The 13804-nt window shown below is 44.2% G+C and overlaps 1 protein-coding gene across 1 annotated transcript in view; it reads right to left on the minus strand.

The window, feature by feature from the left end:
• Positions 1–7530: 7530 nt before the first annotated feature.
• The window catches only part of LOC135921077 (uncharacterized), a 50821-nt gene continuing 44547 nt past the window's right edge, over positions 7531–13804 (minus strand). The window contains exons 6-7 of the mRNA XM_070533287.1: positions 11721–11868; positions 7531–7891 (exon numbers count right to left, since the gene is read on the minus strand). Of these exons, the coding sequence (XP_070389388.1) occupies positions 7796–7891; positions 11721–11868 (244 nt within the window). The 3' untranslated portion in view covers positions 7531–7795. The remainder of the gene's footprint in view (positions 7892–11720; positions 11869–13804) is intronic.

Genomic DNA, 13804 nt, shown 5'->3' on the forward strand with positions numbered 1-13804 from the left:
TAGACGATGGACTTTCCACTGCGACGAACCTCCATATTGTTTGTTGCCACTCAGAAAAATGCGCATATCTCGCCACTATGAGTCTGCGCCACGCTCGTGCAGTCGCCGCTTTGGTCGACAGTAAAAAAAAGAATGCTGCGATATACAGGGTGTTTCAGCGAACACTTTCAAAAATGTTTAAAGGTTGCCTTTGGCAGATATCACAATTCTAGATTGTGAGCTGGTCTCCTCGAAGAGGCGGAGATGCACAATAATTTGAAATGCATAATTGACTAATTAACGAAAATTCACTAATTAACTTTTAATCTATTACCTTATGGCCCATATTGCAATTTACAAATTCTAGCTGTGGAGTTCGCAAGGCGGATCCACTTGGAACGAATTCTCAGGAAGGCACCAGTTTCGATGATACTAATTTCCGAACTTTGCAGAAAAATGCATTGGCGTTCCAGTTAATTTGTTAACAAAACATCGTTTTATGCATTCCAGCACACAAGTATTTGTCGTTCAGGTCGCTGGCCGCTTAATCTACAGCGTGGTTCTACCATAAAATAAAGAACCAACGCATCAGCCGCGCGAAGTCGGCGCGGCCTATAGGTCAATCGCGCACTGCGAAACTGAACGCTCGCTCCGAACAGAGATACCCGGTCGCGCCTCAGCTCGTCCTTGCAGCCGCTTCCAGCCGCTTGCCGTTAACACAAGCATCACGTTGAAGCGGGCACCTGTTTTGACAAGCACGCTGCGTGCGACTCTTGCCTCGACCCATTGCGACCCATTATAACGACCCATTAACAGCGGAACTAACTGCGATATCCGCGGCATGTGACACCATCCTTAAGCCTCCTTTTGCAGCCTTCACACATCACACTGTTTACACAGATTCGGAGGCACGTGCTCGTAGGCCTCCATAAAGGCCTGCATCCGGCTGGGCTCGCGCACTGCTACTGTTCACTCGATACACTGGGATAACTGGGCGATGCGAATCACCGGTGGGGCTGGCCACACTGTCCGCCTCGCATGGTTACCAGGTTCTGATCAAAAGCAAATTTGATGAAAATGATGGAAACAAAGTCCACAGAGTTCTACCAACATGACAAGCAAGAAATTGGGAAGGAAAATTTGAACAATAACGTAAATGGCGATGACCCCTTAAGGCCTAAGCTCGCTGCTCAAGACAAAAACGTAGAGGTGCAAATATTCACAACAGGATTATAAGTGTCTGTAGGCACGTACTCAAGGGTGGGCCCAGGTACATCAAAGGGGAATGTGATATCTGGAAGGCAAAATGTCAGGCCACGCAAGGACAAGAACTTCCAAGGACAAGGACAAGAATGTGACGGAGACTTGCTCCTGAAACTTCACACACTCCTTAAATTATTGACAGCAGTCAACACTGAAGAAAGTGAATCATATTTGCAGAACACAACAGCTGAAGAGTGGCGTATCGGCTGGATCACATGTTCATTCACCGAGCACCAGCCAGCATCAACAAAGTTGTCTCCATATCAATGGAGAAGCCCCGGCATATAAAAATTGCAGTGTGAAGCAAATAATCGAACCTGGGACAAAACAACACCTTTTGAAAGAAAAGGGTACTGCATTGCAGTTATGTTTCGTTATTACGGTCACACAGTTAAATATACATAGGTAGGAGACGGCGTAGTAAAATCGGCACGCTGCCTTTTCATTGAATAACCTTACGCTTTCTATAAATATGCAAGAGCGTACGTTGTGATATCGCTCAATAAAAATGGAGCAAATGCCATGCACTGTGGGAATCAATGTTATGTGAATCATTTTTCATGCACATTAAAACCTCGTTAATTTGCAGTTTGCAGGAAACGTGCACAGGTGTGCACTAATCATTGTACTAACTAAACTGCAATTGCAGGTGAGCAGCTATAGATTTACTGGCCAGAAAACCTGTTAACTGTCACTCACACACACATGCAGACATGTTTTATTCGCAAGCAGGCAGCAAAAAATCTCATTTTCACTTGCCACCATGGCGGGCTTGTACAATGACGGAATCCTCAAACTTTGCAAAGTCCACCAGCCAGTTTCTCAACAAGGCCCCGCTTCTCTGCAAATGCCACCATGACGGTCAATGCACTAGCTGCATTGGATACAGAAGGACCATCGTCCATGTTGTCCTCCATGATGACGACATAGAAATACTAGCATCTATGGGAGCAGAAAACATGTCCTGGCTACCATGTTTTGACGTCGCTATCGGTGGTGACTGCACTCCTGGAAAGGTTCGTGCGGCATAATTTCTCTATTTGCAGTCTGCGCGTACAACATTTCACCAATTCCGAGCTTGTATGCGCCAAAAAATGAATACTACTCAATAACCATTTGGCGTGCGTTAACAGACTACAGCTTAAGTGATCAGCCAATCAATTAGGTTCAATGGTGGCAGGACGGGATTTATTGCAGCCATATATTTAAACTGTGATTACTTATTAAGCTGGCACATATTAACAAGGCTTTACTGTACCTGGCTATCCAGCATTGTTTGGAGTTCCACAAACCATTACCAGGTGAACCAACATGTTTGTGTAAATTGAGCACGTAGTTATGTATTTGGGTCGCAAGCGTACATATGTGGTGGCAGCAGCATGAAGAATGACCACGTCGAATATTGTATGGCTGTGAAGGTATGATTTCCACACTGGCCATTGAACATAAGTTACGGCATGATTATTGTTGGGTTCTGCACGGTTCCAGCTGGAGTGACAGAAACATTGATTGGGACATCATCAGCAACTACATGTTATACAATAGTACGTATCTAAGAGTATATCATGTCAAAGTGAAAGTTTCTGCAGGATACCGAGTCAAGCTTCGTATCCTGCAGAAACTTCAACAGCACTTCAGCTGCCCGCATTGGAGTTGCAGTGTCAGGCCATGGGCAGAGGATAGCATCCTCTGACAGTGGTTGCCTGCCAACGCTGACTAGGGAACTTTACAAGGTCCTTTGTTCCAGCATATATGCTGGGCAATCGCGCACTATGTGTTCCAGCGTTGTAGGCAGCTGGCAGTGTTCACAATCGGGGCTGTTCGACTGGGCGATGAGGGGCACGTAGTGACGGGTGAAAGCAATGCCCAGCCAAATCCTGTGTAGCAATGACGTTTTGTTCCGCATAACCTTTGGGGGCAAACAGAATTTACCATCTGGGTTGATCATATGTAAGCGTCTGTGGACGTTGTCATCGTGCACCCTGTATGCCTTTGTAAGGTCCTGCATGAGTGCCTTGATCATACAGTTGGTGTCAGGTCACGAGTAGGCAATCCATAGTATATCAGAAGAATTATGCTTTGCATATACACCATATGTGTATTTGAAATTGTACCCTCATGTATGGCTGTCATTGCGTTTTGCTGCTGCATCTTTTGCCAACGTGCTGGACATTTCGCATTTTTTTCGTTGCGTTAAAATCGTAGCTATTAACAAATAGCAAACTACAGCTGCAAATAACTATCCAATTTTTGTTTTATCCTCCTCCAAAAATTTATTTGCCTATATATACTTAGCTAGACATCATTTATGTCATGAAAATACTTCAAACATATCAAGAGAGGCAAGCGTGAAGCGATTCTTAATGACCATATTCAACTTAGCATTCCATTATGAAGCACAGAGAACATTATGCCACCCTGAACACACAATACTTCGGTGTTGGATGCATTCAAATGAACTTGAATTTCAATCAGAGGGTTCTTGTACTGTGTATGGAGTATTCTAGTATGTTTTCGTAACACACACACACACACACACACACACACACACACACACACACACACATATATATATATATATATATATATATATATATATATATTGGGGAAAACAGTTTATTCGGACCACTGGAGGCTTGGGCCCTGTCCAAGAAAGAATCCTGGCTACGTGCCTATCTGTAGTTGAAAAAACATGCAGATGACTCAGGACGTTGCAATGGAATGCCCTGATACACCAAGCTAGAAGCGTGGGAATTGTCCACCTTCCAGAAGTGCTGGAATTCAAAGCTGAAGGGAGTTATTTTTAAACAAACATTTTTTTGAGCAAAACAAACAGGGACAAAGAAAGGGAGCAACACAAGGACGAGCGTTTTCTAACAACTGGTTTTTTGGTGATCTGCGGCATTTTCTCACAAGTGTTGTTATATGCGCTATTGGCGTGTTCTGTTGACTGGATCACACAGATCTGCGGGTATTTAAACAGGTGGTTCTTGGAAAATAAAACCAGTTGTTATAAAGCACTCGTCCTTGCGTTGTTCCTTTTCTTTATCCCTGTTCTTGAGCAAAAAAAGTTTGTTTAACGATGAATCTGTTCCAACTAGGCCGACTCGCAGTTATGCTGAAGGGAGTATTAACTGGTCAGCGGTCAAGATAACAGATGTGTACAGTATTGCTGAAAAAAAAGTGCATAGGTGGTTTTACGAGATGAAGTTCAGAAAGCCAAAATGCAGGACTGTAATTAGCTCACGTAAACTAGATTATTATTTGTGTACTCGATTTCAAAGGGTATGCCAAAAGAAATCATGATCATTATATGATATTTCTCGTTTTTGTTTTCTCGTTCCTTTCTTTCCCTTTATTTTCCTCTTATTTATTCCATTTCAGTAATTTTTTTTTTATGAGCATTGTTTCCTCCCATTCCTTTTTTTATCTCTTTCAGAGACACTATAGCTCACAACCACCAGTGAAGCAATAGAGGGATGCTGTGCACGCCATTGATACACAGGCTGACACAGGGCCGTGTGACAGCCTTATGCACAGCATTCCTTTATTCTCAGTTCTACACCTTTGCCACTAACGCACCTTCAATCGTTTCCACACCCACCTTACCACCTCTCCTCCTTAAGGGACCCTCACAAGGTCTGGCCATGTTGAGCTGACAAGCACAGAGCATACAATGCCCGCTAATGATCTTATTTGCAAAGTATTACATTGCTACGTGCCGCAGAAAGGTCTGAAATTTCAATCCAAACCCCATTTTCCCTTTCTCCTACGGCGACCGCACTCCAAGCTGGACGGTGACGTGCTCGTATCCACAGTGTGACGTCGCTCGTGGCGACACGTGACTTTGAGAATTATTCAAGGCAACATCTGTTATTTGTGTTATCTGTTGCTTGAATTGACGAACTGAAATTTAGAGAAATGATAAAACGCACAAACTGAATGTCCGCATGTTTTTTGTTTTACTTCGCACCAAAGCAAGAGAGATATACTTCTGATTCACCTGCTTGTTCCAATGGTCGTGCGGTCACGTGTGGAGGCAACGAAGCTATGCCATTTTCTACCGTGTTCCAGTGCGTGATCATGCTCTGTGATCTGCTTGTTCTGCCTCAGTATTCGTGTAGCACTGAATTATACCGCTAGTCGTGTGTTCTTGTGCATAGCATGCAAAATCATGCACTGCACGAAATGAGAGAATCACAACAGCTCGCGGGCAACGACATAAGCGAAAATGCGCAGCGTTGAAAAAAGAAAAGCGAGGAGAAAAAAAAAATGAAGGCGCGGCCCATGACGTATGCATCACACGATCGTCAAGGTCCGGTATAGAAGAATGCAGGGAAGGAATTTTGCTTGCAGAGGCTAGACGGCGCGAGTGGAGAGAGTGTCTCGCTTGGCAGTGGAGCCGGCCTGCTGAAATCATAGGTTCGCGGCACTGAAATATTTATATCACGGCTATTAATGAGCCGATCTGAAACATTTTTGCGACAGAATGCTCTCTAGAGGACACGGAATAACTTCCAGCATATAACCAAAATTTGCTATGGGGCCTGGTGAGGGGCTTTTTAAGAAGAACCCTACCTATATATACTGTGCCGAGGAAAGCATATGTCACCTTGAAAAAGACAAGTCCACTTGTCGAAACGTTGGCTCCCAGTATTACCTTGTTCTTGTTTTGCTCATCCCCTTCTGCAAGAGGCACGACTTGACATAGTCATGATGTTTAAAAAAATATCCCCTGTGGCTATTGCATTTAAAAGTGCATGGGAACACTGCACATAAAAAGAAGTGACAGGCTCTGAAAGTTGACGGAAGGAGAGATGCGCTTAAAAACAAAACTGCAGGTATTCTGCTGCGAGTACAAGAATATAAGTTATGCAGGTGCCAGGGACTCTAGAAATTGATGTTATGTGAGGTATTTTGCGACTAGCTGGCTACTTAGCATCGTTAGGGGTTCTGCAAAACATTACCACATTTTCGTGCAAGGCAGCATTTTGGCGTGTCATGTGCACATGTGTATGACAACAGCAGCAAGCCAATGCTGACATAGCATGACGACGATGGCATGGTAACTAATTTATTGTGCTCTAGTGAGGAAACATTGAAACCTGTTTTCTTACTCCTTGGGCCAGTTCTGAAGGCAGTCAACATCATACAGCTCCTCAAAATGCTAGCTGCCACAAGTAAAAGATGACGGATACTGGAGCACTGTTGCTTATATGAGCAATTGGTTAATAACTGCGCAATGTGACGCACCTGAAGGACAGTAGTTAGGTTCAATTTTAATTAAGCACATTTTATTCCCGTGTCTGTTGCCTAAAGAAACTGCATGTTAACTTCAGCGCAACACTAATGAATAAATTCTGCGGTTTTAAGCGCCCAAACCATGATTTGATTATGAGGCATACTGTAGTGGGCGACTCCGGATTAATTTCGACTACCAGGAGGTCTTTAACTTGCCCCCAATGCCTGGGAGACCGGTGTTTTTTTGCATTTTGGCCCCCTCAAAATGCAGCTGGGATTTCATTCTGCGACATAATGCTTTACAGCACAATACCATAGCCGCTAAGCTATCACACTGGGTAGTGCAACACTAAACAATTGCAAAGACAACAAAATAGTGTGCCGTGCTGCTCAGCGCACGACTTTGTCACCTTCGTATTTGTATATCTTTTGCTGTAGCCTCCCTAACATTTACAATGCACCCAAACTAGCACAACGTCTACTACTGGCCTAATGGAAGCACACATGTGCTTTCTTAAGCAAATTGTTGCCGCGCATTGCTGTGCGAGGTGACGCCCGCGGCAATCGTCTCAAAGTGCTAGTTGGCGTTGGGACAAGAAAAGTAGCACGCAAGCGTCTGTGACCTAATAGGTTGAGCATAAGGCTATTGTGCTGGGGCACCCTGGTTTGAAGCAAGGAACACGGAAAATTCTTACTCGGATAGCAATTACACGGACGCTCAAGGTGTATTTGCACCTTCGCCGTTGGCATTGTCATGCTGTCCTGCAATCGATGGTGCATGTGTGGCCTGTACATGGGGGAAGATAAGGCATCCGGAGACGCACAGTGCATTCAGCCTAAGAAGCAACAAGACCAAGTGGACATACCGTCACACTTGGCTCGAAATAAGGCGAGACAGGAACCTACCTACAGAAAAGTGTTAAGTGATGAGGCAAAGAATTCTCTGCATTAATATATGGGCCTCAAATGTTCATGAAATTTTTGTTTGGCAACTGAGCTGGCTTACTTAGTATGTGAAAAGCTGTGAAAGAAAAAAGAACAAGAGTGATGACAAACCATGCAAAACATTTGTTTATAATACTACTGCCATTTCATATTTGTAAAATTTCACATAGAAAACATAACTTGACAGCATCTTGGTCACTCCTTGTTCATGCCATGCAGTTCTTTCTTGAGCATAGTTTCCATCACTGCTGTTGCTTGCTCACTCCATGTGGTCTCTGTCTGCTTAATGAACAGTTTCCCAAGGTTATACGCCAAAATAATCCTGCCGAGTACTTTCATGCAGTTCAAATAACAAGGTTCACTTGTTTCAGGAGGAGGGCTCCATCTGCCCTGTTATTTCTCGCGACTTTGCTCTGGCATGCTGATGACGACGTGCCTCAGCGAGCTTGGAGAGAAACATCGCCTGCAAGAGAACATGGTGCCGCATTGTTGTGGTGAGGATGAAAGGAAAACAACGCTGAAATTGCGAGTCAAGAATCGGACTTTATGTGGTAAGCTCTTGCTCAGAAATGCAAGTAACACTGAAATCACAATGATAACGGCAAGCAAAGTTGTCGCTTCTTGAATTTCCTGTCTTTTTTTGCGCCTTAGCTTGTGTCCCAGCAGTTTGCGCTCTGAATTTAGCCATGCTTCCATACCAAGTCGCCCATTTTTCACTTTCGATTAAACTCGCTTTTCAAGTACGTCAGTAATTGCTGTTGTGTATATCATGGTACATTGCAGAGTACTTGCGCACCTTTGCTTACATTCGGGAGTGTACGACAGCATTCATGTCACGCGCACAATTTGATTACACGAGACTCTCTATATAAAATTGGCAACAACGTTTAAGAATGAAAGGTAATATAGTCCGTCACCTGACTGTAGCATAAAGCTACAAAGGACACCAACACGAGTTTCTCAGTTTTTTTTTTTTTGAGAAACCTGTATGGGCTTTTTCTGTAGCTTTGCACTACAGTCGGGTGGTTTACTATTTTCACTTCCCTCTACATTGCAGGCTTCTGAACAGATTTGCAACATTCAACAATTTTCAGATACAAACACACGTGTTGCACTGAATGATAGCTTACAATGGGGATAATGCGGTGAAAAATTGTTCCAGGCAAAAAAAAGCAAAGTAATGAGTGGACGACAATATATGGTCTTACCGTGAACAGTGTATATTGGCTTCAGTGGTCAGAAGCATACACTGCACCTATATTGTAGGCATTAAACTAATCCCACCCGAGATCTACATTAGCGATTCTCCAAGAGACTGATTTCACGTGTTTTGCCATGCTACTGCAATAGTAAATATCCTAGTAACCGCTGACTTTGCGAGCAACCACCACAGGACGATGGTTCCCTTAGCAACAATAGGGCCCCATGCTTTTATTCAAGCAAACATCTATGCTGCTGTGCAAGTTGCACAGAAAAAAAAAGACTTCTTTATTATTTATTTTTACATTTCATGCATTATTTCATTATGCACTGCAAATGTCAAACACAGGCACGGCCTAAGTAGCATGACATTAGGCAACGAAATGAGATGACTCAGCAGACGAATGCTTCCTGCACCTCCCAACTTAAGACATGAGAAGCCTGCAGACTGAAACTATGTAAACTGTCTCTTTTTTTTTATCACTACTTGTTACTGGGCTAGTTGGTTCATTTTTAGTATGGTGTATTAAAACGCAACCCAAAGTGAAAATGCAAGGAAACAAAAGACTAGAGCTGAAAGTGATGCTCTTTCCTGTCCTTGCAACTTTTTCACTTTGGGTCGTGTGACCTGCATGCGTGACTTATTTTTGCACGCTTCCCCAGGCAGTCAGTTAGCGTTCCTATGGCTTAGCACCATAGAAAAGCTGTATGTTGGGTCCATTGTTCTTGCATTATCTTGCTGCCCTAGCACTATTGCAATGTGTGAAAAATGTGCAAGTGCCATGTCATGCTGCACAATTAAAAGTAAGTACCCTCCAAGCGGCTTGCAGAGCAGCTCAACACAAAAAATTACAGCACGTGGCAGATGCCTGTCGTTTCCTGTGCGCTAACCAAGAGCAAGCAGCCCAAATGTTTGGCACAGCAACACCGCGGTGTGACAGCTCACTGCGAGTTCCAGACTCAAAAGCCGGCGTTTCGGTCAGCCTCCCAATATTTCTAATACACTGCAACTGCGCATAACACACGAAAGTTGCGGTGCCATGTAGACTTCTTTAGCTTGGTGCAACCTCCAAGACTGCACCTATACAATCTTGGAGGCCATGCCTAGCTGTATTAAATATTAAAATTAAACTATGGGGTTGTACATGCCAAAACTACTTTCTGGTTATCAGGCACGCTGTAGTGGGGGACTCCGGAAATTTCGACCACCTGGGGTTCTTTAATGTGCACTTAAATCTAAGCACACGGGTGTTAAATCTAAGGGTGTTAAATCTAAGCACCCAAGACCATGACACTCAGCATGGTTTTGGGTTTAAGCTCTCCCGTCTCCAAATCTTCCAACGAAAAGCGATTGGTATCCTTGATGGACAGGGTGGCCCTGCCACAAGAAGAAACTACCAACAGCTGTTCTCACAAAATAAAGGACTCTTGTGACAATATAACATACACTCCAAAAACCGTGCAAGGCAATTGTTGAAGCACATAGGAGGCTATCCTTCACCTCGGCCCAGCACATGGCTTGCGCAAACACGCTTTCTGTGCTGGCCTGCCACAGTCTCCTCGCTTACTGCTGCGATTGCTTCAATATGAGTCCAATTCTAACACACTAGATGATGTGCTGTCTCTTGAATGAGGCATCAGCAGAAATCATAGATGCATCACAATTATACGTTGCAAGCTGACAGCACATGCGCTCCTTGATATGCAAACGAGATATCACCAAACCTCAAAAAATTACCGCATTTACTCGCGTAAGGAACACACCCCCAACTATGCTACTACGCAGCGCCACGATCAAACGGCCGTGCTGTAGTTTTTTCAGAGAGACTACAATCTTCGACTATCACACGTTTAAAGCAAGCGCACTTAATGCTTAACGTATCCTTTCAGCCAGTGACGGTGCAAAGGTACTTCGCAGATTCGAAGGAGAAAAAGACACAACTGGCTCTCTACAACTTACACCATTTACGTTCTTTACGCTGAAGTAATAGAAAAAAAGTGCATTCCTTGCGCTTGTATATACGGTAATATGTATCCCTTTGCCATGGCATCCTCCCCACTGTTAAAGGGTCCCTAAAACACTTTTTTAACAGAATAAAGATAGCTGAATTGTAAAGAAAGCTCCAATAGACATGTGAGCCAAATAATATTGCACTGCACGCAACAGGAAATCTACAATCACGTGTCAAAAACAGTGAAAAAAAAAAGACTTTCTCATTCCTAGAAAATGTGATTATGCAAATGCATTGCAGGCAGCCAAACGCACCAGCCATTATTGGCTTATTTTGTGACCGTGAGAACAATCTCAGTAATACTAGTATCGGTAATTTTGAGTTAAATAAAAAAAATTAAATATATTATGGGGTTTTACGTGCCAAAACCACTTTCTGATTATGAGGTACGCCATAGTGGAGGACTCCGGAAATTTCGACCACCTGGGGTTCTTTAACGTGCACTTAAATCTAAGCACACGGGTGTTTTCACATTTCGCCCCCATTGAAATGCGGCCACCGTGGCCAGGATTCGATCCCGCGACCTTGTGCTCAGGAGCCTAACACCATAGCCACTGAGCAACCACGGCGGGTTTGAGTTAAATAAATGGCAATATATATATATATATATATATATATATGTCTGCGATCTCAAAAAGACAGAAAAGGCACTTTGTACTGTTGATCTACACATAACAGCCGCCGCATAGCTGTGTGTGGCCTCAGAGATAGCAGACATTGCGTAGCGTAGATACTGCAGCTGCCACAAGGTGCTGTGATCAGCCCTCTAGCCAACGATACGCTGACCTGAGTGAAGCCTTGCCCCCCTACCATCTCTCCTGAGTACCTTCCAGCACCCTAGTGGATACGAAAGGAGGGGGAGAAAGTCGCTCATCGGTGCAATAACTCTGTGTGACTCTGCTTATACTTGAAGGATTAGAAAAGTGTTTGTGGCAAGAGATTCGTAAAGCAATGTCCTTCAGTAGTGAGGTCATTCTATGATTACTTGGAACAGCGTTCGAGGGCCCTTTTAAGGTGCAATGATTTAAGCGCTCCACTCAAGCCACCACCTGTAATGCAGAAGTCAGCAGGCTCTCATACCTTGGCCTTTGAGTGGTCACTGTGAGATGCTCTGCTTCCTCTGAAATCCCAATGAAGGTTAGGAAACTGGGCTGCGAGTGATAGGCCCAGGTAGTGGTACTTCCAACGGCGGCCACCACTGCTCGTGTCTTTTATTAAGTTGTTTTCGCTGCAGAGACAGAGGGGAGAACAGAATTGTGGTATACTTGGCTGTGGAAGCAGCACAAATGATGCATATTAGAAATAGCAATCTCGTGACAATCTGCTACGGCCAAAGCCCAAATGAATGAGTGCACAAGTCATCAACCCCAACCTGTTACAGCTCATAATGAAAGCGCTCTCTACAAAAAGACAGGCAATTATATATTCTTTGTATCACATATCCCAAATTCTAAGTTGTGTGCCGGGTCACCTGTGCACGTGCGACTCCAGAACTACGAGGCCGGAACCGTTTAAAAATCGTTCTATATTGAGTTGCCCATCGCAATCAAGAAAACACTACTATTGCGGACAAATAAAAAAAGTTTTTAGGCAGGTAACATTTAAGGAATGAGCTGCAATAATTTCCGAAGCTCGCTGCCAATTGTACCTACTGAGATGCCCTTTTCTGCTATCAAAGCGAGCGCATCGTGCACGTTTTTATTCGAAACATGAATAGTAGTATGGGCTCTCCACCGCAGAAAAAAAAAAAAAAATTGTCGTGCGAAAGGAAAAGAAAATGTTATGAGACAATTTACAGTACCACGCACATCATAAGAAAAATAATGTAGTGACAACAGTAACAAAGTTCACAATGCAGATCATCATGTAAAAAAAATCATTGTTTACACCCATCTATTTCCTCTACATTCACACTTGCATAAGTTTTCGTGGGTTTTAGTTTGTACTTAAGAAGCTGTCAAGCGCGTATTTGCAACTGCTAACTTACAAGTATTGCAAGTTGGGCGCCAAACAGGACGTCAATAGGTTTCCCGCGCGAAGTGGACAAACAATGCCTAACTGATCACAGGCGGAAGCTTACGCTGTAGCCACTGTAGCCACTGTAACCATAGAGCAAGGCCACTTTCAAGGGCGCATATTTTATGCGCGGCTCAGAACTATTGTTTGGTGGCCCGTCTCGCCACTGAGAATTCGCCTTTGAGCAAAAGTCTCAGTCAATGCACCCTCCTCTCATCTGTCGTCTTAGCCTTGCACAGCGCATCAGTACCAGGTCCATCTTGTTCAGAAAGACTTCTCCGATGCATTCGACAGGCAGCCAAGACCGTGAGTTGTTTGGTGTACCGCCTTGAACACGCTGCTAGTGAATTCCTGGTAAGCGCTGAAAGTTTTTATTTCCTCTCATTTTCCTTTTTTTTTCCACACTACATTTAAGTATTGTTCTAGTTCGCCGAAAATGTATCGTATATATAGTCGCATTCAGGGCCGCATGCGTATGGGCGACTCCGAAACCATGATGTTGGAACCACTGAGCAATACTACGCCATGTCACCTGGCAACTTGCGGCTCCGGAACTAGGAGGCCGGAACCGTTTAGAAATCGTTCCATATTGAGTTACCCATCGTGATCAGGAAAACACTACTATCACGGACAAATCAAAGAAGTTTTTAGGCATGTAGGGCCCTCGGGGCTGTTCTTGTCGGCGATAAGGTAGCCTCCCCGCCTGCGGGATTATCTGTCTGAGCTGTGGCGAATGCTCGATTGCCGTAGTCGGAAGTTCGAATCCCGCTACAAGGTTTTTTTTTTTTTTAAATGATGGTGAGCTTGAAATTCACCTCCTCCAGTGCACAACTTCTGCAGGCTTGGAATGACGCCTGTCAACAGCAAAAAATGCCGAGAGTGAGTGGAGCTATACTAAGCCAGGTACAACCAAATTAGGAAGGCCCACAAAGCTTCAACAAGGCATTGCCTCACCAGATCAGAAATTGACCTCCCTGGTGCAGTATTCGGCCACCCCCTCCCAAATGGCTAACTCAATTACCCAATGGCCCTCAGTCTCCAGTAGCTGCGGAGCACCTAACCAAGGTGGCGGTCAGACCTGTAATGCTGCAGAGGGTGCTAAGAATCTCTGGATCTGGACAGGCCGCCAATGGAAACTGACCCTTGCA

The sequence above is a fragment of the Dermacentor albipictus genome, chromosome 2 (assembly GCF_038994185.2).
Source record: "Dermacentor albipictus isolate Rhodes 1998 colony chromosome 2, USDA_Dalb.pri_finalv2, whole genome shotgun sequence".
Lineage (NCBI taxonomy): Eukaryota > Metazoa > Arthropoda > Arachnida > Ixodida > Ixodidae > Dermacentor > Dermacentor albipictus.